General features: G+C 38.9%; 1 protein-coding gene across 1 annotated transcript in view; it reads right to left on the bottom strand.

Moving 5' to 3' along the window:
• tmx3b (thioredoxin related transmembrane protein 3b) overlaps positions 1-12,773 on the bottom strand; it is a 209,146-nt gene extending 196,373 nt beyond the window's left edge. The window contains exons 1-2 of the mRNA XM_051683054.1: positions 12,696-12,773; positions 12,531-12,591 (exon numbers count right to left, since the gene is read on the bottom strand). Of these exons, the coding sequence (XP_051539014.1) occupies positions 12,531-12,591; positions 12,696-12,735 (101 nt within the window). The 5' untranslated portion in view covers positions 12,736-12,773. The remainder of the gene's footprint in view (positions 1-12,530; positions 12,592-12,695) is intronic.
• Between the last annotated feature and the right edge of the window lie 11,824 nt (positions 12,774-24,597).

The following is a 24,597-nucleotide window of genomic DNA, read 5'->3' as shown; positions in this document are numbered from 1 at the left end:
GTCTCATGCTAGCAACACTTAGCAAAGTGCTAAAACATGCTAAAAACATGCTAGCATCATTTTAACACATGCTAGCAAAACCTACTTAAGAGCTAAAACATGCTAAAAACATGCTAGCATCATGCTAACACATGCTAGCAATGCCTAGCAAAGATTTAAAACATGCTAAACATATGCTAACATTATGCTAACATGCTAAAAACACCTAGTGAAGTGTTAAAACATGCTAAAAACATGCTATCATCATGCTAACACATGCTAGCAATACCTAGTGAAGTGTTACATGTTAAAAACATGCTAGCATCATACTAACATATGTTAGCAATGACTAGCAGTGTTAAAACATGCTAAAAACATGCTAACACATGCTAACACCTAGTCAAGTGCTAAAACATGCTAAAAACATGATAGCATCATGCTAACATGTTAGCAACGCTTAGAAAATTGTTAAAACATGCTTGAAACATGCTACCATCATGCTAACACATGCTAGCAAAACCTACAGAAATGTTAAAACATGCTAAAAACATGCAAGCATCATGCTAGCAATCCCTAGTGAAGTGTTAAAACATGCTAAACATATAGTAACATCATGCTAACAACACCTAGTGAAGTGCTAAAACATGCTATCATCATGCTAACACATGCTAGCAACACCTAGTGAAGTGTTACATGTTAAAAACATGCTAGCATCATGCTAAAACATGCTAACACCTAGCAAAGTGCTAAAACATGCTAAAAACATGCTAGCATCATGCTAACAATTTAGCAACACTTAGCAAAGTGTTAAAACATGCTTAAAACATGATAGCATCATGCTAACATGTTACCAATGCCTAGCGAAGTGCTAAAACATGCTAGCATCATGTGAACACGTTACCAATGCCTAGCGAAGTGCTAAAACATGCTAAAAACATGCTAGCATCATGCTAACACGTTACCAATGCCTAATTAAGTGCTAAAACATGCTAGCATCATGCTAACACGTTACCAATTCCTAGCAAAGTGCTAAAACATGCTAAAAACATATTAGCATCATGTTAACAACACCTAGCAAAGTGCTTAAACATGCTAAAACATGCTAGCATCATGCCAAAACATACTAGCAACACCTAGCAAAATATTAAAATATGATAGCAATGCCTAGCGACATGTTAGTAGCTCATTTGACTCATGCTGACAAAGAGCCTTTTGAGTATCACTCTGGTAACTTCCTAGCAACCAGATGGAACACCCTAATAACCATGAAACAACACCAATATCTCTGCACCAGAACATCCTACTGTCATGGGGGTGGCCTCTTTCAACTTGGGGCAGTTGGTGGGACATCGTGGTGAGAAATTTTGCCAGGACAAGCACCACTCAAAGTTTCTTCAGGAAATGTACCTATCTAGTTATTATTATTATTATTCTTATGAGACTAAATTTCTGACTCTTAACTCCTAGAGATTTTAAACTACATACACCAAACTCGCCACAGACCTTCAGACTAATCCCAATTAGTGTGCTATATCTTTTCTAACTGATCGGAATTATGGTATTCCAGTATCGGACTTTCGAAAAGGCCTCATTTCACTTTGACTTCCATTCAAGGTATGAAAACTTTTTCCTGTAAAACTGTTCAAGCTATATCCTATCACTCCACTTTCTTTTTCTGTTTACATCACTCTTTTTATTCTTTCTTTAACTCTCACTTTAACACCCTCGCAACTACATACAACCTAGCAACCATTTAGTGCACCCTAGCAACCAAAACCTATTGACTGCCATTCAAAATGGTTTAGATGGATATCTCCTGATCAGAATGTCACAGAGTCTTCAGGTTTGACTCATTACACTCAGTCCAGTAAGCAGCCTTTTTAGGATCACACTGACAGCTTCCTAGCAACCAGATGGACTTACCCTAGCAACCGAATAACAAAACCCATATCTCTGCACCACAACATCATAGAGACTTCAACTTTGGCTTATGTGACACAGACCAGCAAGGAGCCTTTAAATATCATGCTGGACAATACTTAGCCACACACTAGCAACCATTTAGTGCAGCCTAGCAACCAAAACCCATTGACTTCCATTAAAATGAGCTTAGATGGATATCTCCAGATCAGAATATAACACAGACTTCATTGTTGGCTCATATGACTCAGGCCACCAAGCAGCCTTGTTAGTATCACCCTGGAAACTGCCTTGCAACCAAATGAGCTCACCCTAGCAACCAAGTAACAAAACATATCTCTGCACCAGAACATTGTAGACACTTCCGGTTTAATTCAATGGACTAAGGGTAGCAAGGAGCCTTTTGAGTATCACCTTGGTAACTGCCTAGCAGCCAGATGGGTTTACCTTAGCAACCAAGTAACAAATCACACATCTCTGGACCAGAACATCGTAGAGACTTCCGGTTTCATTGCTTTGACTGAGGTTAGAAAGGAGCCTTTTGAGTATGACCTTGGTAACTGCCTAGCAACCAGATGGGGGTACCCTAGCAACCAAGTAACAAATCACATATCTCTGAACCAGAACATCATAGAGACTTCAGGTTTCATTTATTTGACTCAAGGTAGCAAGGAGCCTTTTGAGTACCACCTTTGTAACTGCCTAGCAATCAGATGGGGTTAACCTAGCAACCAAGTAACAAAACATACAGTACTGTGCAAAGGTTTTAGGCACTTAAGGTGTTTCACAAAAATATTTGTCTTAAGATGGTTATTTATATCTTCAGCTTTAGTGTGTCAATAGGAAAAATAAATTTTAGACTCCCAAACATTACTTTTGCAAATAGAAAAGATTAGAATAGAAGAACAGGGCGCTCTGCAAGAGATGTCATTGCCCCCACAGAGCCCCAACTGAACATCGAGTCAGTCTGGGATTACATGGAGACAGAAGAAATTGAGACAGCCTAAATAGATAGAAGAACTGTGGTGAATTTTCCAAGAAGCTTGGTACATCCTATCAGCCAACAACCAAGAAAAACTGTGTCCAGGTGTACCTAGGAGAACTGGGGCTGTTTTAAAGGCAAAGGTGGCCATACTAAATATTGATTTAGCTTTTTTATGTTTACTGGACTTTGTATGATGTTAATTGATAAATAAACTATTTATGGCATTATTTTTTAAGACATCCTCACTATGCAACATTTTTCACAAGTGCCTAAAACTTTTGCACAGTACTGGATATCTCTGCACCATAACATCATAAAACTTACAGTTTCATTAATTTGACTAAGGGTAGCATGGAGCCTTTTCAGTATCACCTTTGTAATTGCCTTGCAACCAGATGGGGTTATCCTAACAACAAAGTAACAAATCACATATCTCTGCACCAGAATATTGCAGAGATGTCCGTTTTTTTTTCATTAGACTCAGGGTTGCAAAGAGCCTTTTGAGCATCACACTTGGTAATTGCCTAGCAACCAGATGGGGTTACCCTAGCAACCAAGTAACAAATTACATATTTCTGCACCAGAACATCGTAGAGACTTCCTGGTTGGGTCATTTACTCAGGCTAGCAAGGAGCTTTTTGGGTATCAACCTGGTAACTGCCTAGCAACCAAATGAGCTATCTATCTGTCTGTCTCTCTGTCTGTCTGTCTGCCTATCTATCTATAAACTTTCAGACTAGGCTTTTTCAAGCCAACCAAATGTTTGTCCACAAACTTTTCAATCTAGTTCTGACTTGCTGCACAGTGAGCACTGAGAGGATAAAGATACTGCTAACTGGTTTAAAAATGAATTAACATATAAACATGCAAATAAAAATCGAAGTATACGGGATGTAACGTGAGTCGTGACAATAAACGTGTGAAGCGAGACTGTTTGACTGATCACGAGTGCTTTTTATGCGCCTTCTCTGTGTCAGACATGCACACTCTCCAGGTGCTTTCAATATCTCAGTCACACAACCCAGTGCTATTCTGTGAGGATCCCTATTTAAATCAGATTAAAGCTGGTCGCAATACCACTAATAACAGTTTAACCTTCAATAACGGCACAGCGTCTTCACACATTCGCTTAGTAATTATTGATTTGTGTTACAACAAAACGCCAAAGACAGTAAACAAATCATAGATATTAAAGGTGCTGCAAACGATTTTAGCTGTTCTACTTCCACGAGACTGAGCCGTTGGATTAGCCATGCCTCCTCTTTCCAAAACCCTGCATTCCAAAAATACCAAATGAGCTTCATTGAAACAGACATTGTGCAGAAACAGTTGTTAAAAACAACAGCAGCAAAATAGCGCCCTCAACTGACAACTGTTATGAACAACATGGCTTAAAAATGACAGTAAATCTCAATAATTCGCTGCAACTACAACACTGAGAATGTGCAAAATGACTGACAGGTCGAAAGCGCCATTGCCCGCAGACACATTTTTGTTTGGCTGTCACAGAGACAGGTGATATATCTTATAACACTTATTTCATTAATATCTTTCAGGGAGTAGGACATTTTTTTGCATACCTTTCCATGAAAAAAATTGCTTACAGCACCTTTAATGATTTCTCATTGGAGCAGTTTTGGAGCTTGTAATAGATATACATACAGATTTCTTACTTTTGAACGTATCTCAGTGTGTGTGATGCTCTCATGTTTTTTTTTCTTTTTTTTTTCTGGATGCCAGTTTGTCACAATAACCTTTGATAGTGACAACAGAACCAACTGTTTTCAATACAAATAAATGTTAGCAACTTTATAATAAGGTTCCATTAATTAACATTAATGCATTAGGTATCATAAACAATATATGACAACCAATGAACAATTTATTTTTACAGCATTTATTAATCTTAGTTAATTCAAGTTAATAAAAATACAATTGTTCATGAACTAGTAATGCACTAGTTTATAGTGCATTAACTAATGTTAACTAATACAACTTTTTTGTTAAAATGTATATGTTGAAACTAACATTAAGTTCATTAGTTCGTGTTAACTAATGTTGTTAACAAATGATAACAAATGGAACCTTATTTTAAAGTGTTACTGTAATTTTACTGTGTGGCACTATACATATACAGAGCATTCAGAAAGTATTCAGACCCCTTCATTTTTTTCACATTTTGTCATGTGCAGAAGGACAACCATCACTGCAACTCTTCACCGATCTGGGCTTTATGGCAGAGTGGCCAGATGGAAGCCTCTCCTCAGTGCAAGACACATAAAAGCCTGCTTGGAATTTGAAAAAAAGCACCTAAAAGGACTCTCAGCCTGTGAGAAACAAGATTCTCTGGTCTGATGAAACGAAGATTGAATTGTTTGGCCTCTATTCCAAGTGTCATATCTGGAGGAAACCTGGCACAGCTCATCACCTGCACAATGCCATCCCAACGGTAAAGAATGGTGGTGGTAACATCATGCTGTGGGGGTGTTTTTCAGTGGCAGGGACTGGGGGATTGGTCAGGGTTGAAGGAAAGCTGAACGCAGCAAAATACAGAGATATCCTTAATGAAAACCTGGTCCAGAAATAACTACTTAAGTCTCGAGACCTTCATTGGCAAATGCTTTTTAAATAATTGAAAAATAACACCGAAACAAACACCTGTAGGTTTATAAAGGTGTTATTCGGCTACTGCCATTAACGTCTCAACACAAAGCAAGCCTTGGTCATTCTCAGCAAGCTTCGACAGTAAGTGGGAACGGCTTAATAGGTTATTTTTTAGTTGGTCAGTTCGACGTGCGGCTTAGCCAGTATAATGTTGCGTTCTATTCAATTCAGAAAATCGGAATTTCCAACTTCCTAATATGAAAAGTGCAATGGAATGCACCTTGAAATGTCGGAATTATAACTTGGAAACTCATGCGGAAGTGTTCGACTGCGATTTCACCGAGATGCAGGTGCGTGACGTCACACTAACATTTCGGCACCCATGAAGATGTACAAAGTTAATTATAAATATTTACTTTTATTAAATATTATCGATCATATTCAAAGTTTCTACATTACATTATATTAAAGCTAGTTTAACAAATGTAAAAAAGTTTGTTTATATATAGGCCTACCTAATTAAGGCTAAATTGAAATATTCTGCATGTGATCCTACTGATTAAGTACAGTCATCTCTTTGAATTTCTGAAGGCAAACAAAGCCAGTTACTTTTTCCTACAAAGAGCAGATTCTAGAACAGATTTTACACCGAAGAAAATATGATTGCTTGGTCCATAATAATTATAAAAAGTTGCCATAGTCACTCCATTAGTGTCCATGGTTTTAAGTGATATTTGTAACTAGATCACAAGTAGTCACTGGTAAAACCATGCATGGCTCCTCACTACAATAGTAAGTAACATCAACAAAACAAACTATGGCATTTTTGTTATGAAATGACAGAAATTATACATTTAGAAACTATAAGAACAAAAACTTTTTGAAACTGACATAATTGTAATAGAAATTAATAATTTAATAGGACTATATAAATAATATAAAAAAAGTTTAGTATGAATATAACACATTGCACACCTGCCAAAATACCATTGTTAACACTGTAAATGTTACTATAGTAAATCCAAGGTACAATTTTGTTAAGGTGGTGATGTATGGTTAGTACAGCCTTATAATTTATGTTCTGGTCAGTGTTGTTTATAATGGTGTGCCGTTCAACATGGTTTAAACTCATTAAATCACCAAGGCAAGAGACACTAAGGGTTTCATAGGGTTTTTCCACAACCAAATTCGAATGAGATTCGCAACATACATCCCACAGCGCTGTTTATAATGATTTGCGCTGCATGGGTGAGACTGCTCTGCGCTGGCGCTGCTCTGTTCATTGGGCTGGCTGATCATTGATCCGGGTAGTGGCTAGTGCTGTTATGTTCCTCATACGAAACAGATGTGTCGTGCATAATCAACGAGAATTGGTAAACTCTGTAGTCGCACCGGTGTGATATCTAAAATGCTTAAAGGTGTCCCATTTAACTTCACGCAGTATAACTGACTGGTGTTGCAGGGCCGGTCAACCCATAAGGCGACATAGGCGAGTGCCTAGGGCGGCATCGCTTCGGGGACGCCGATCTACCGAGCTAATAAGTATGGGTTCAATCTGTGTCAAACAAAATGCGCCCTGTGTGTTCCGATGACATGTTGTGGTGCCCCCCACGGAACAAATAGGCCATGTACTAAATGCCTTACTACAATACTACTCTTACCGTTTCTGTTATATCTGTGTTTGGCAAAAAAGGCCGCGTTCATTGTGACCGGGGACTTTAATAAAGCCAGTTTAAAATCGGTCGCACCAAAATATCACCAGCACATTAGTTTCAACACACGAGGGGACCGGGTTTTGGACCATTGCTACTCTCCGTTCCGGGATGGCTACAAATCCCTCCCCCGCCCACCATTTGGCAAATCGGACCACTCTTCCATTCTGCTTCTGCCCGCTTACAGGCAGAAATTGAAACAGGAAGCACCCACCCTCAGAACGATCCAGTGCTGGTCGGACCAATCAGATTCTACGCTACAAGACTGTTTTGATCACACGGACTGGGAGATGTTCCGGTCCGCCTCTGATGGCGACATCGAGCTTTACTCTGATAGCGTAATATGTTTCATCAGAACGTGCGTAGAGGACGTCATTCCGACCAGAACTGTACGAATCTATCCGAATCAGAAGCCATGGATAAATAGCGATGTTCGCGCGGCACTTAATGTGCGGACCTCCGCTTTTAATTCCGGGAACGTGGAGGAGCATAAACAAGCCAGTTATGCCCTCCAAAAAACTATCAGAACCGCAAAACGCCAGTACAGGAGTAAGACTGAAGGACAGTTTAACACCACCAACTCTAGAAGCATGTGGCAAGGAATTAACATCATCACGGACTTTAAAGGGAATAAAAACTCCGCCATGAACACCGCTGCCTCTCTACCGGATGAGCTAAATACTTTTTATGCTCGTTTCGAGGGAAATAACACCGCCCTCGCGGAGAGAGCTCTCGCGGCTGAAGCTACAGAGGTTAGTTCACTCTCCGTCTCTGTAGCGGATGTAACCCGATCCTTCCGACGGGTGAACATCTGTAAAGCCGCTGGCCCAGACGGCATTCCGGGCCGCGTCATCAGAACGTGCGCGAACCAGCTGGCTGGTGTTTTTACGGACATTTTCAACCTTTCCCTCTCTTTGTCTGTAGTGCCCACATGCTTTAAAACATCCACCATTGTGCCTGTTCCAAAACAATCAAAAATAACCTGTTTAAATGACTGGCGTCCTGTTGCTCTGACCCCCATCATCAGCAAATGTTTTGAGAGACTAATCAGAGATTACATCTGCTCTGTATTGCCACTCTCTCTTAACCCGCTGCAGTTTGCTTACCGCAACAACCGCCCCACTGATGATGCCATTGCATCTACAATACACACTGCTCTCTCCCACCTGGAAAAAAGGAACACTTATGTGAGAATGCTGTTTGTAGACTACAGCTCAGCATTCAACACCATAGTGCCCTCCAAGCTAGATGAGAAACTCCGGGCTCTGGGCTTAAACAGCTCGCTGTGCAGCTGGATCCTGGACTTCCTGTCAAGCAGACGCCAGGTGGTTAGAAAAGGCAGCAACATCTCATCACTGACCCTCAACACTGGAGCCCCGCAGGGCTGTGTTCTCAGCCCAATACTGTATTCCTTGTACACACATGACTGTGTGGCAACACATAGCTCCAATGCCATCATTAAGTTTGCTGATGACACGACGGTGGTAGGTCTGATCACTGACAATGATGAAACAGCCTACAGAGAGGAGGTACACACTCTGACACACTGGTGTCAGGAGCACAACCTCTCCCTCAACGTCAGTAAGACAAAGGAGCTTGTGGTGGACTTCAGAAGAAAAGACAGAGAACACAGTCCCATCACCATCAATGGAGCACCAGTGGAGAGAGTCAGCAGCTTCAAGTTCCTGGGTGTCCACATCACTGAGGAACTCACATGGTCCATCCACACTCAAGTCATTGTGAAGAAGGCTCATCAGCGCCTCTTCTTCCTGAGACAGCTGAGGAAGTTTGGAATGAACCGCCACATCCTCACACGGTTCTACACCTGCACTGTGCATAGCATCCTGACTGGCTGTATCTCCGCCTGGTACGGCAATAGCACAGCCCACAACCGCAAAGCACTGCAAAGGGTGGTGCGAACTGCCAGACACATCATCGGAGGTGAGTTTCCCTCCCTCCAGGAAATATATACAAGGCGGTGTGTGAAAAAAGCTCGGAGGATCATCAGAGACTCCAGCCACCCGAGCCATGGGCTGTTCTCACTGCTACCATCAGGTAGGCGGTATCGCAGCATCAGGACCCGCACCAGCCGACTCCATGGATAGCTTCTTCCCCCAAGCAATCAGACTTTTGAACTCTTGATCTCCCACGATCAAAATACATCAGCACTGCACTTTATGACCCTTACTCTTATATCTCACACCGGACTGTCATAAATTATATTATTATTATATTATGTTCTCTCTTAACAACTGACTATCAACCGACAGCCTGAATGTCAATACAGTACAATACTGTACATTCTATATATATATATATATACACACACACATATACACACTTTTTTACATATTTTTATTTTTTATTTTTATTGAATAATGCGTATCTATATAGTGCGTATTGTATACTGTACAGTGTATGTAATTATGTGTATAACAGATGTTTAAATTGTGTTGTGTTAATTTGATGTTAATGTAAATTGGTATATGTCTCATCACTGTCACGACTGCTATGTTGATCGGAACTGCACCCAAGAATTTCACACACCATTGCACCTGTGTATATGGCTGTGTGACAATAAAGTGATTTGATTGATTTGATTGGTGTGCATATACGATGGTAAGGTGTGTAAATATGTAAAATATTTTGTAATATTGTGGTTCAGTAATTCTGTGGAACATAGCTTGCCAAATGTAAGTTAACTGAAAATCAAGAAATGTTTAATTTCACAATCTATTGCTGTGGTAATATACTATTATATGTAACATATGATTTAAAAGCCATTACATTTTGTATTAAAAAAGTGAGATTAAAATACATCATGAAAGGATATTGTACGATTTCTACTCAGGCATGCTGCCTTCACATGCTATCCGAATTATCATAAATACGAGTTTCCCACTCGGAAGTTGCACATGAACAACACCTCAAGTTTTAATTACGACTGCAAATTTCTGAGATAACTGCCTTCATGTGCTATCGGAATTATCCTACTTCCCACTTCTGAAGTGGTTATTACGAGTATGTCGCGTTCAAGTGCTTTATTGTCAGAAAGAACAGGAAACATGAACAACACCAGATTTAATCATACGTATGAGGAACTTTTATTTTGACAGCATAATGCATTACTCCATTAGCTTGCTGATGATAATGGAATTTTGGTCAAATACAAGCTAATTAGTGCTGCAACTAACGATTATTTTGATAATCAACTAATCTATAGATTGTTAGGACGATTATTCGGGCAATTATTGCAACGATTAATCATTAGCTCTTAACCGACTATTCAGCTTGTGTCTTGACTTAAAAGGTTTTATTAAATGTACTTACTAACAATAAATAAGAAAAAAAAAATCATCTTTTAAAAAAACTAAACGACATTCACCGAATTGAAGAAAAAAATATATACTTTTAATAAAGAAAAAAATACTCTTTATTATCAAGTGTTTTGTCTTGTTTCCCATTTGAAAATATCTAAAAATACTTAAGATACATTTATTTGAGAAACAACATATAAGATATTACGACTTGCTTTCAGAAAATATAATTCTCTGAAACCAAGTCTAAAAGCAAGTCTACCCTGCATCCAATTATCCATACTTCCCTGCTTATAGTATGCCAAAAACAGTATGCCAGATGTCAGTATGTCCGAATCCATAGTATTCAAAAGACAATAAGCAATAAACGCCCGGATGACCTACTACTTTCATTGGGAATCCAAAGTCTGGATCGGTTGAACACTTTCCTATCCCACAATGCATCGGGAGCTTTTCAACAGTATGTGTTGTATACACAAAGAACGTTGCTCATTGTGCTTAAATGGCGCTTGTTTAACCAAACTTGAGTGGATTATTTTCACGGTTGTTGTCACGTCATATATTCTGGTCACGGGACCATGCGTATGTTCCCGGATGTATGTCCGAATTCTATTCGTACTGCTTCTCGCATACCTAAATATCATACTGTTTTACCGGCTGAGAAGTACGTTTCTCAAATACAGTACATACTGTTACAGTGCACAGTTTTTGATGCAGGGTAAATATCTTGTTGCTTCTCAGGTAAATGTATCTTGTTTTAAGGATTTTAAGATGTTTTAAAATATTTAATATTATATTCAACATTAGGCTTAAGCTGTCTGGAAAGTTTGGAGTGCATCTGTGAGCTGTGTGTGCTTCCTCTCTTCAATCAGGCGCAAGCTGCGTTGCTCCTCTCGCGCACCATCATTAGAGTTTAATGTGATCTCATGTTATGTTAAATAATATCAAACGACTATTCGACAATTACATTTTATGTCGACAATTTTTTTAATTATTATTGTCAACGTTGTCGATAAAGTCGACTAATCATTTCAGCCCTAAAGCTATTTTCATGGTGTAAAAATTTACAAAATGCATCAAATGTTTGATGATATACATAAATCAATATGGCCGAAACAGCAAGTGTTAACAATTAGCTGTATTTAAAAAAAAAAAAATAAAACCTGTCATTCATTACAGAAACTGTACTCTCCTCTGCCATGTTTAAAGTTTACGACTACTCCCATCTCGGCAACTCGGGTATCATCTAGAATTCAGAGATTCCTACTTGAACTTACGACTTTGATGGGTCATTCGTAATTATGATATTTCCGAGTCCACTTGAAGGGCACATCATTTAGATACCCGAGTTTCCGAGATGGGAGAAGTCGTAATTTTTCAACATGGCGGAGGAGAGCACGGTTTCTGTAGTGAATGACAGGTTTTATTAATTTTTTCTAAATACAGCTAATTGTTAACGCTTGCAGTTTCGGTTATATTAATTTATGTACATCACCAAACATTTGATGCATTTTGTACATTTTTACACAGTGAAAATAGATTGTATTTGACCAAAATTCCATTATCGTCAGCAGGCTAACTGAGTAATGTATTATGATGTCAAAATAAAAGTTCCTCAAAAAATATGCATGAATGAACCTGGCGTCGTCCATGTTTCCTGTTCTTTCATACAACAAAGCACTTGCACGAGACGTACTCGTAATTACCACTTCAGAATCGTATCAGGAGAGGAAAAATGGTTTCGGTGCATCCTTACTTCATGGCTGAATTAAGCATTAAGATGTGGTGGAGTTTTTGTAAAGATATAACCAGCAGCAATTGATAAAACACAAACTGACTCTCCATCACACGTACTGCAGTCAGCGATGATTCCGCTGAATAAGATGTCAACTGGTCGTATGTGTATAAAGTCTCTCATTCTGAACACTATAATTTCTATCAGTGAACTTCACATCTGTTAAGACATCTCAAAACAATGCTCACTGCATGTAAATAAATGAGTATATGTCTTACGTGTCATCGAGATCCTGCACCAACGCGAACGCCGCCGGACTGAAGAGAAGAGCCGAGAAAACTACAAACACACAACACACACGGGCATGGTTATGTGAATCGGGATGTCACGTATCAGATAGAATCATTCATATTAGAAATTAAGAGTTTGAACACGTGAAATACCCGCTCCCAGCAGCGCCATCGCTCCGGGTGAGAACAGCATCAACAGGAAATGCAAGCAGAAGTCCGGCGCATGCGCAGTGACGCTACTGCGCTTTCAATCGAGAGGGAGTGTTTCTTATTTCTGTCCCCAAATGGCCAAGTAGTACAAGCGAGTGCAGACCGATTGGGGGCTAAACTCCGGTCAAGGCAGCCGCGGTGCAGAATTTCACTGTCAAGGCAGCCGCGATTAAATTCTGGCATTGGGCTTATTGCGATAATTACGGTAATTTGCGGGAGGAACAGAAGGACGTGTTTTTTGACTCACCTGGATAGGATAGCGAATCTTACTATAATAACAAAAAAGTTTTTATTAGGTGTTTGTGAGGTCTTGGTGTGCATTAACGATTCGTTTCGGGGAAACCACTTGATATTTTTAGACTGTTTTTATTTCCTCGACCACTGAACTACTACACATTTCAGAAGCCTAACAGCACTAAAACTAGTTACACAAGAATAATAAATGGCTGCATCTTAACAATCATCAACCTGACTCTTGAGTCATTTGTAATCTGTCAGCCTCTGCAAATCCGTTCCGTGTGTTCATCTGTATTCGCAATAACATAAGCCCTTCAAAATATCTGCTTTCCAGACCTGTATTGTTTGCCGGTATTTTTATTTCATGAAATGCCAAATTTGTGACATTAAATTGGCAAACAATAACAGCATCCCTGATGTTACAACACGTTGAGTCAGCTTCCCAGTTCACATCAATAAATCTGTATGTTAAAGTTTAAATAATCAATGTGCTGCACTTATAAAAGTGAGAATATAACGCTTCTCTACTCATTCTGGACATTTTTACTGTGTTTTAAAACCCTTTACACATTTTTTTTTAATTAGCCTACATTTTACACAATTTTACATTAAAATTATTTTATGAAATCAAATTCAAAAACAACATTTTTAAATACACGTTATAAAATATAATATATTTTTAAAATTGTATGAAATAAACCAGTACAACAACCTCGATTTTTAAATAAAACTGAAGTGAATTGTTTGGACATTTTATTCAGTGTACAAATGGTAGTGGAGAGGTACTGTACATTCTAATATAAACCTATTTCTAAACAAGAACTCATGAGTGGAAACAGCAAATTTCAGTGTAGGTTAAATGGTGCTTTTAAGATTATTTGCGGTAGTTCTTCGAAATACAGCCGCATCTACTCAAACTCAAATTTATCTCATGGGATTGAAGAATCACGCTTTGGTATGTGTATATAGGCCCTGATTTAATCTTGTATCTATTTCCCTTCCTTAGAAATAACATGAAACTTTTCGGGAGCAGTGATGTCACTCTCCACCCCATATGGTCCAAATCGCTCCGAAATGGTGTCGTTCGTCTGTGCTCGATTTGTGCCGGTTTGTGCTGTTAAAAGAAACATCATAACATATTTGTATTTAACAAGTATTTAAACCCCATGTCAATCACTCACCTGTCTTCATCATTTGTGTTCGCTTCTGCTTTGTGCCATGTTTGGTATCATTGAAGCATTAATTTTTGACAAAGATTGAATCTTTCACCACATCAAACTCAAACACATTTCTCTATCAGGAAATATCAGGTTTGGTCTGATATTTAAACCACTGATGCAAAATACTCACCTTTCAGCTAAAGTCACTTTTTCTGAAGCTAATTTGACCAAATTGTTTGGTCAAATTTATAAATTGTCCTTATTAAAATAACTTTAAATGGTTGCTTTAAGATTAAAAACTTAAACTAAAAACTTGAAACTCAGTTATCCTCAAATTATCTACAGCAATAGCAAAATGTAGCAAGATACAATACAAATCAAATAAAAAATAGTAAAAGTTAGTAAATACAATTAATATCAAGAACTTATAAATCTAAAATAAATATAGCCTACACAACCAGTCCAAAGAACACTGACTAAAATTGTTTCTCATAATCTTAAAACCTTTTGATCTAAAGGATTATGTTTAAATGCTTGGGATTATTTCTGTACTCAAAAATAAATTGTGCCTAATTATAGATGTCTATACAAACCTTTTATTTATTTGTTTTATTTATTTATTTATTAAAAAGCAGTAGCCAACAAGTGTCCAGCATATGAAATATTCAATACTGTTTAAAAAGCATCCCAGGAAGCACCTGAAGTTGACTGAGAACTGTGTGCAGAGCTGGAATAGATGAAAGGCTACGCTGAAGAAGTTCAAATAGAAGATGTTTCTAATTTAAATTGTTTTGGTCACTGCATAATTTCCATACTTTTGTGTTACTGAGTTTCAATGATGTTATACTCTAAAATCTAAAATGTGCAGTAACAAATAATAAAGAATAGGCAAGTGTGATCAAACTTTTCTACAGTGTTCTAGTCTTACACTGAGGTGCCGTTAACATTGAGCAAGTTTTTGTGTCTGTCCGCACTGTTTTATAAATTATTTTAATGTAAACGTGCACTAGATAGACGTCTTTGAGGGCTTGTTTGTGTTTTTAGATGCCATGTCAAGTTAAAAAGAACTTAAACTGTTAAACATTTCAAGTAAAGACACATACGTTTTGCTCTTTTGTGGTGATACGTGTAATTGTAGTGCAACAACAAATGCATTCCAGCATGTGAACATTATGTAACATGATTTCAAACATTGCGCAAACACCGTCAACACAAGTCGTGCCAGCTTCTAGCAGAATTAAAACTAATAAACCTATTCAGAGCTGAATACCGTGGCTGTTTACTTGCGAAAAAACTTGGAATAATTTCACAGCTCCCATAAGCTATCTTGTTAAATACAAAGAAAGGAATATGTTATGATGTTTCTTTTAACAGCACAAATCAGCACAAACGAACGACACCGGTTCGGAGCGATTTGGAGTGACGTCACTGCTTCCGAAAAGTTTCGTGCTATTTCTAAGGAATATAAATAGTTACAGTGTTTCTTTTAATGACACAAATCAGCACAAACGAACGACACCAGTTCGGAGCAATTTGGACCACATAGGGTGGAGAGTGACGTCACTGCTCCCAAATACAAACTGTTATTTCTAATGAAGGGAAATAGATACAAGATTAATTTTAACAGCACAAATCAGCACAAATCAAGCACAAACAAACGACACCTGTTTGATGCGATGACATGGGGTGGAGAGTGACGTCACTGCTACCGAATTCAAATTCCCATTTCTAAGGAATTCAGGTAAATAGATACAGTGTTTCTTTTAACAGCACAAATCAGCACAAACGAACGACAGCGATTTGGACCACATGGGGTGGAGAGTGATATCACTGCTCCCGAATACAAGCTGTTATTTCTAATAAAGGGAAATAGATACAAGATTAATTTTAATGGCACAAATTAGCACAAATCAAGCACAAACTAATGACACTGGTTTGGTGCGATGACATGGGGTGGAGAGTGACGTCATTACTACCGAATTAATTCAAATTCCTATTTCTAAGGAATTCAGGTAAATAGATAGTGTTTTTTTTAATGGCACAATTCAGCACAACGAACGACACCAGTTTGGAGTGATTTGGACCACATGGGTTGGAGAGTGATGTCACTACTCCCGAAAAGTTTCATGCTATTTCTAAGGAAGATAAATCATTGTCATTGACGTCATTGCTCCCGAATACAAGCTGTTATTTCTAAGATACAGACATTGTTATTTTGCTAGCCATCTTAAATGGATCTTTATCTGTTGTTCTTTTGATAAACATAGTTAACTGAAGAACATAGTTACACATACATAGACATACATAACATACTGTGCACGTGCGAGAAGTTGACAAAAGAGGATCCCTTCTAGACACAACCACAACATCCTAAAGGGACTGAGTTTGGGAATCATTCAAGAATGGAGCTTGGCTTCCCTCTGTTGGACATTTCTTGTAATTGCCACTCAGAACTGGGTTAGACATATGGCTTTGATTTTCTAGTATTTTTTTGTATTATATTTTTATTAAATTTTAAAGTTTGTGTAGTATATTTTCATTACAATAAACTTGAAAATTCAATCATGCCAAGTGCCTCAAAACATGTGAATACACATAAAGGAATGATGACATTTAATGTGTTGCCATGGCAACAGTATTTAAGATATCAAGAATCCCATCAGAATTTAAAATCTGCACTGTCTTGACATTATTCTAAATTTTTTTAAGCAATTCAGGTAAAAATAGGAGGGATATTTCAAAGTCTGTTAAAGGTGAAACACTTCCTTTCGCCAGTTGGTGGCGTTACGACCGTGACCCACAATAGCCACATCAATGTGATCAGCCTACAAGGAAAAACATTTGGCTCAATTTTGATGTAAATCACACCACGCATGCAGAAGATATGAGACATTTCCTTATCCCAATTTTTTGACATTATTTTATCGATATATTTTATATATCAAAAATCTGTTCGCAATTTAGCATGGTCAATGTCTTGACATGATGTCTCCCATATTTGGTACCTGTAACATGAAATCCCTAGGAGGAGTGTTTCGAATTCCAGAGCATGTATTTTTCAAACAAAACAAAATGGCCGACTTCCTGTTGGGCGGAGCTAACACAAGCCAATGGGAAATATGTCTGTCATGGTGAGAAAAATGTCCTCACCAAAACTTGTGAATATCTGATTAACAATTTTTATTGATTCACATAAATGTACCTCATAGAACAAAACATATATACATAGAATCAAACTTAACCCCAACTATTACTCCTCCCCCTCCCAATCCCAACCTAACCTAAGCAACATAAAAGTGGTCTTAAATGACATAGACACATGCACACACATAAAATAAAAAAATACATAAAAATAAATAAACAAAATAAAAAAAATAAAAAACACAACAATAATCACACATCCACAAATGACAAATACCTGCCCCATTTCTCCACGCACACTTTATACCTCCCTGTTCCTCTGGAAGTAACTTCCACAAAGGCTGCCACCCTTCCCATCTCCGAGCACCACTCCTGAAAGGAGGGTGCTCCAGCCAACCTCCAGCCCCTCAAAATGATCTGCCTGGTAATCATGACACTGGTTAAGACCCAATTCTTTATGTGTCTACTTACAATGTCAATGACCGCCCCATCACCCAAGATACAGAGTCTGGGGCAGAATAATACCTGAATATCTAACACCTCGCATACCAGACTCTGCACCTTTACCAAAACTTTTGAATTTCCACACACCCCCAAAAGACATGGGTTAAATCTCCATACTCTGATTGGCATCTCCAGCGGGTGGGTGTGTCTTTAAGACCAAGCCTATACAATTTAGAGGGGGTCCAATAGAACCGATGCAAAATTTTGAATTGTATAAGGCGCACCCTTGCATCTCTAGATGCAGTCTTTATGTTTTTTAAAATCCTAGCCCATTCTCCCTCCTCCAATTTCAGGTCAAAATCTTTCTCCCATAATCTCTTGAGAGTGGTTGAGACTCCGTCCCCCAGACTCTGAATTAATGAATAATACACTGATGCCTCATGACCTTTTCCAAAAGCAGAAATCACCTCTCCCAGAGGATCTGCCACTCGAGGGGGATGTATGCTATTTCCAAAAATAGTACAGAGCAAGTGTCGTAGCTGAAGATACCTAAAAAACTGAGATCTGGGGATCCCAAAATATTGAACCAGATTTTCAAAGGATCTCATCACACCACTCTCATAAAGATCACTGAGTGTATTAACCCCCCCTCACAATCCACTCAGACCAACAAAAAGGGGACTTATTAATGCATAGTTTGGGGTTTACCCATAGGCTCGAGGCAACATTTAGATAAATATCTGAATTAAACATTCTGGACACTTTTGTCCATACTGAGTGCAAATGTGAAATAACGGGGTGTGATTTAACTTCTCTGGTTAGTTTGATGGAAAGGCTTTGCAATGGCAAAATAGGGGCAAGAAATTCTTGTTCAATGCAAAACCAGGGAGGGGCTCTTTCAAGTGGAAGCAACCAATGAGCCAAATGTCTGAGACCGAATGCATAATAATAAAACAGAATCTTGGGTAAGCCTAACCCACCTTTGTCCATCGGCCTATGTAACTTATTAAAATGTAACCTGGCACGCTTACCATTCCAAATGAAGGACTTTGCTATGCTATCAAATTGCCTGAAATAAGAGAGGGGGACATCTATAGGGAGAGATTGTAACAGGTAGTTGCATTTTGGAATACAATTCATTTTAATTACATTAACCTTCCCAATCATCGATAAATGTAATGAAGCCCACCTGTGCACATAATTCGGAAACCTTTTTATTAAGGGAGCAAAATTAACTCTGACTAAATCAGACAAATTTGCTGGGAATAAAATTCCCAAATACTTAATGCTCTGTTTGGGCCACTGGAAGGCGCCCGGCTGGAAGGCCGTTACTGGACAGTACGCTGTCAAAGCCAAAGCTTCGGATTTAGACCAGTTGACTTTATATCCTGAGACTTGGAAAAGGAATTAATAATTCTATGGAGGCAAGGCATAGATCTATTGGGTCGAGACGAATAATAAAATATCATCTGCGTAAAGCAGAAGCTTATGCGCCACACCTCCCGCAATCACCCCTGGAAAATCATCCTCATTTCTTATCGCGGCTGCTAATGGTTCCAGGGCAAGACAGAACAATAATGGGGAAAGAGGGTAACCCTGCCGAGTGCCCTTATCCAGAGTAAAATAATCTGAAATTAACCCGTTTGTTTGCACCGCTGCTACAGGGTGTCTATAAAGTAACTTAATCCAACCAATAAATGTACTCCGAACCCATACATTTCCAAAATCTTAAAAAGATAATCCATTCTACCATATCAAATGCCTTTTCGGCGTCAAGTGAGATGGCAGCGACCGGAGATTGATCATTCGCTACTGACCACTTGATATTGATGAAACGCCTAATGTTATCAGAAGAGCTACAGCCCTGAATAATACCCACCTGATATATATGTATAAGAGATGTCATAACCTTACTTAATCGGTTAGCCAGAATTTTTGACCAAAATTTTTACATCTAGTTGGATCAGGGAAATTGGACAGTAACTTTTACACTCGCTTGGATCTTTGTCCTTTTTAAGAATCAGACTGATCCGGGCTTGTGTCATGGTTGGCGGAAGCTTTCCATTCTTTAATGATTCAGTATAAACTTCTAACAAAAGTGGAGCCAGTTCTGTAGCATATGATTTGAAAAACTTGGCAACAAAGCCGTCAGACCCCGGAGTCTTGCCTGTAGGTAGGGACTTAATTACCTCATCAAGCTCCTCCAAGGTTATCTCAGAATCAAGAGAGTTTTTTTGCTCAATCGTCAATTTAGGGAGTTCTAATGGTTCCACAAAGTTTCTAATATCTTCATCAATAGAAGACGTAGAACTATAGAGATCACGGTAGAATTTTTTAAAAGCATTATTAATATCAATGGCCGAGGTAAATATTTCACCACCAGCAGATTTCACTGAGGGAATGGTAGAAAAAAACTCTCTCTGTTTTATATATCTAGCCAAAAGTTTTCCTGCTTTGTCCCCCGACTCAAAGTATGACTGTCTTGCCCTGAATAACCAAAACTCCACTTTCCGTGACAAAATAGTAGTATATCTATATTTCAATCGGGTCAATTCTCTGAGGCCATCAGATGACATACAGCGCTTCAGCTCTGCCTCGGCACTTTTAATATTTACTTCCAACTCCACAAGTTCTTGTGCTTTGGATTTTTTTTATGAATGAGGCATACTGTATGATCCGACCCCTAAGAACCGCCTTAAGTGCCTCCCAAGCCACACCCACAGAGGATACTGAGGACCAATTGGTCTCCAAATAAACACTGATTTCAGTCTTTAACATTTGTTGGAAATCAGGATTTTGCAAAAGGGATACATTAAAGTGCCAACTATATGATTTCTTTTTCAAAACAGATGAAATGAGGGATTTGGATATTTAACAAAAATCTATTCTAGAATAAATCTTATGGACTGATGAAAAAAATGTATAGTCCCTACCAGATGGGTTCAAAAGTCTCCAAATATCTGTAAGACCAAGATTTTTACACATCCTGTGAAGCGTCAATGTTGCTCTAGGGGGTTTACACACTTTTGCTTCACTGTGATCAAGAACTGAGTCCATCAAAAGATTAAAGTCTCCTCCCAATATTATATCATGAGGGGTGCCAGCGGCTTGCAGCATCCCTTCAAGATCTATAAAAAAGCCCTGATCATCAGTGTTAGGTGCGTAAATATTAGCCAAAATCAACCTTTGCCCTTGAATTTCAGCTAAAACAATAATGACTCTCCCTAATTTATCTTTAGTCTGTTTGAGACATTTGAATTGTAAATGTTTATTTACCAATATAATGACTCCCTTGCTCTTACTTGAGCCAGCACTAAAAAAAACATGTCCACCCCATATCTTCCCAATTTTTTCAGCTTCCTGCAGGGAGAGATGTGTTTCTTGAAGAAACACTATATCATATTTCTTACGTTTAAGAAAAGTAATAACCTTCCTTCTTTTTATGGGGTGCCCCAACCCATTTACAATCCATATGGAGAGAGACAGTACACTTATATTAACATTTGACATTTTGATATAGTAGAAAAAATAAATCGTGTGTCAAAAACAAAATTATGCAGACCACATTCCCCATTAACGAAACAATCAAACCCCGAACTTCCCCCCGAACAAAACAAACAGAAAAAAGAAAAACGTGCGCATTAACCCCGCGCATGAAAACGCCAACCGGCAACAATCCCTCTAAACTCAAAAGGTCCATGAATGCCCTCGAGCCCTCACAAAATGTAGCCAGGGCAAACTGGCAAACGTGCAAGATGTTTCCTGAGCAGGAGTCAGAGTGCTTGGAATGTCAACAAGAAAATAGAGATTCATCAAAAGAACTTGATGAGCATGTTGATATAATTCTTGATCTATCCATTCAAAATGAAAGAAGCAATCGATCTGAATCTAGTTTGAATGTCTTGTGTAGATCAGATGCTCTCAATCTACTTAGGTCTCTGAACTCCAAACAAAAATATATTTTCTATCAAGTAAGACAGTGGTGCTTAGAGAAAGTTAGAGGTAAAAAGCCAGAGCCTTTCCATGTATTTGTTACTAGAGGTGCAGGAACAGGAAAGTCACATTTAATCAGAGCTATTAATTATGAAGTGACAAGATTATTATCCCAAATTGCAACTGCACCAGACAAAGTTTCTGTTCTGTTGACAGCACCTACTGGAATTGCTGCTTTCAACTTGGGTGCCAAGACCATCCATAGTACATTTTCAATCGGGACAGATGTAAAATTGCCTTACATGCCTTTAGGAGAAGAAAAATAAATACAATGCGTGTGGTATTTAGTGACTTGCATATACTGATTATAGATTAAATTTCTATGGTAAACCATAGGCTACTAGCCTATGTCCATGGTAGGCTTAGACAAATATAGCAGACAGGTAACTACTCTCCATTTGGTAAAGTTAGTATATTTGCTGTGGGAGATTTTTTCCAGTTGCCACCTGCGAGAGGAAAACGATTGTGTTTGCAAAATGCTCCATTGGATCTGTGGAACAGCACATTTGCACTGTCAGAATTAACAATCATTGTTAGACAAAAAGGCTCAGCTTTTGCAGAAATATTGAATAGATTGCGTACACATAGCAAGAGTTCCCCACTATCACTTAATGACTTCAATATGCTCAAAAGTAGGGAAAGTGGGCAAACCTCTTCCACTTTACACATTTTCCCAACAAATACGCAAGTGGAAGAGCATAATATCAAACAGATCATTGCATATTGCCCAGACCACATTTGTGTAGAGGCTCAGGATTTTGAGAAAAATCAACAAACTGGACAAATGCAACTTAAAAAGGGACACTTTTCCCAAAGTATTTAATTCCTGTTTACCAGAAACGTTTCTATTGGGTAAAGGTGCGCGAGTCATGTTAATTAAGAATATTGACATCGCTGATGGGCTTGTAAATGGTGTCTGTGGTACTGTAACAGACATGGCCCTTATACAAACAACACAATTGTGAATGTAGTATTTGTTCAGTTTGATCAGAGAATCAAAATCAGAATCAGCTTTATTGCCAAGTATGCTTAAGCATACAAGGAATTTGTCTTGGTGACAGGAGCTTCCAGTGTACAACAATACAAACACAATACAAAAACAGCAGCAAGACATAGATAATAATAATAATAAAAAAAAAAAAAAAATTGTTATACACATACGTACATACACACACACACATACGTAGTGCAATCTAATACAAATCTGTAATCTGTTATGTACAGTGCAAATACAAATCTGTTATGTACAGTGCAAATGTTTATTTTTTAATTTTTTTTTTTTTTTTGTTTTGTTTTGTTTTGTTTTTCCCAGAGGAATGAAATGACAGAAGAGGTTGGATGTGTTGGTTAAATATAAAAAAGACTAAGCTGTGTATTGCACATAGTTATTGCTCAATGGGGAAATTTAACTGTTCATGAGATGGATAGCCTGAGGGAAAAAACTGTTCCTGTGCCTGACGGTTCTGGTGCTCAGAGCTCTGAAGCGTTGGCCAGAAGGCAACAGTTCAAAAAGGTAATGGGCAGGGTGAGTGGGGTCCAGAGTGATTTTTCCAGCCTTTTTCCTCACTCTGGAAGTATATAGTTCTTGAAGGGGGGGCAGGGGGCAACCAATAATCCTCTCAGCAGTCCGAACTGTCCTTTGTAGTCTTCTGATGTCTGATTTCATATCTGAACCAAACCAGACAGTTATTGAAGTGCAGAGGACAGACTCAATGACTGCTGAGTAGAACTGTATCAGCAGCGCCTGTTGCAGGTTGAACTTCCTCAACTGGTGAAGGAAGTATTTCTGCTGGGCCTTTTTCACAATGGAGTCAATGTGTGTCTCCCACTTCAGGTCCTGTGAGATGGTAGTGCCCAGGAACCTGAATGACTCCCACTGCTGCCACATTGCTGTTTAGAATGGTGAGGGGGGTCAGTGTTGGGGTGTTCCTCCTAAAGTCCACAATCATCTCCATCGTTTTGAGCGTGGTTGTTCAAGGTTGTTTTGACTGCACCAGTCAGCCAGCTATTCAACCTCCCTTCTGTATACAGACTCACTGTCATCTCAGATGAGGCCGATGACAGTGGTGTCATCTGCAAACTTCAGGAGCTTGACAGAGGTGTCCTTGGCAATGTAGTCATTGGTGAAGAGGGAGAAGAGTAGTGGGGAGAGCACACATCCCTGGGAGACCCCAGTGCTGATTGTACAGGTGCTGGGAGTGAGTTTCCCCTGTCTCACAAGCTGCTGCCTGTCCGTCAGAAAGCTGGTAATACACTGACAGATAGACATGGGAACAGAGAGTTGGTGTAATTTATTCTGGAGTATAGCTGGGATGATGGTGTTGAAAGCCGAACTGAAGTCCACAAAAAGGATCCTTGCATATGTCCCTGGTCTGTCCAGATGTTGCAGGATATGATGCAATCCCATGTTGACTGCATCATCCACAGACCTGTTTGCTCGATAAGCAAATTGAAGGAGATCTAGAAAGGGTCCAGTGATGTTCTTCAGTTGGGCCAACACCAGTCTCTCAAATGATTTCATGACCACAGATGTCAGGGCGACAGGTCAGTCATTAAGTCCTGTGATTTTTGGTTTCTTTGGGACAGGAATAATTATTGAGCGTTTGAAGCAGCATGGGACTTCACACTGCTCCAGTGATCTAATTAAGATCTGTGTGAGGATGGGGCCAGCTGGTTAGCACAGGACCGAAGACACGCTGGTGAGATGCCATCTGGGCCTGAAGCTTTCCTCGTCTTTTGTTTCCGAAAGACACAGCTCACATCATCTTCACAGATCTTTAGTGCAGGTTGAGTAGCAGGAGTGGGGAGGAGAGGGGTTGCAGGAGGTGTTGATGTTTGTGTGAAGTGAAGGTCAGAGTAGGTGTGGGGTG

Source organism: Myxocyprinus asiaticus, chromosome 41, assembly GCF_019703515.2.
Source record: "Myxocyprinus asiaticus isolate MX2 ecotype Aquarium Trade chromosome 41, UBuf_Myxa_2, whole genome shotgun sequence".
NCBI classification, from domain to species: domain Eukaryota; kingdom Metazoa; phylum Chordata; class Actinopteri; order Cypriniformes; family Catostomidae; genus Myxocyprinus; species Myxocyprinus asiaticus.
This window is presented reverse-complemented; position numbering and strand designations above follow the sequence as displayed.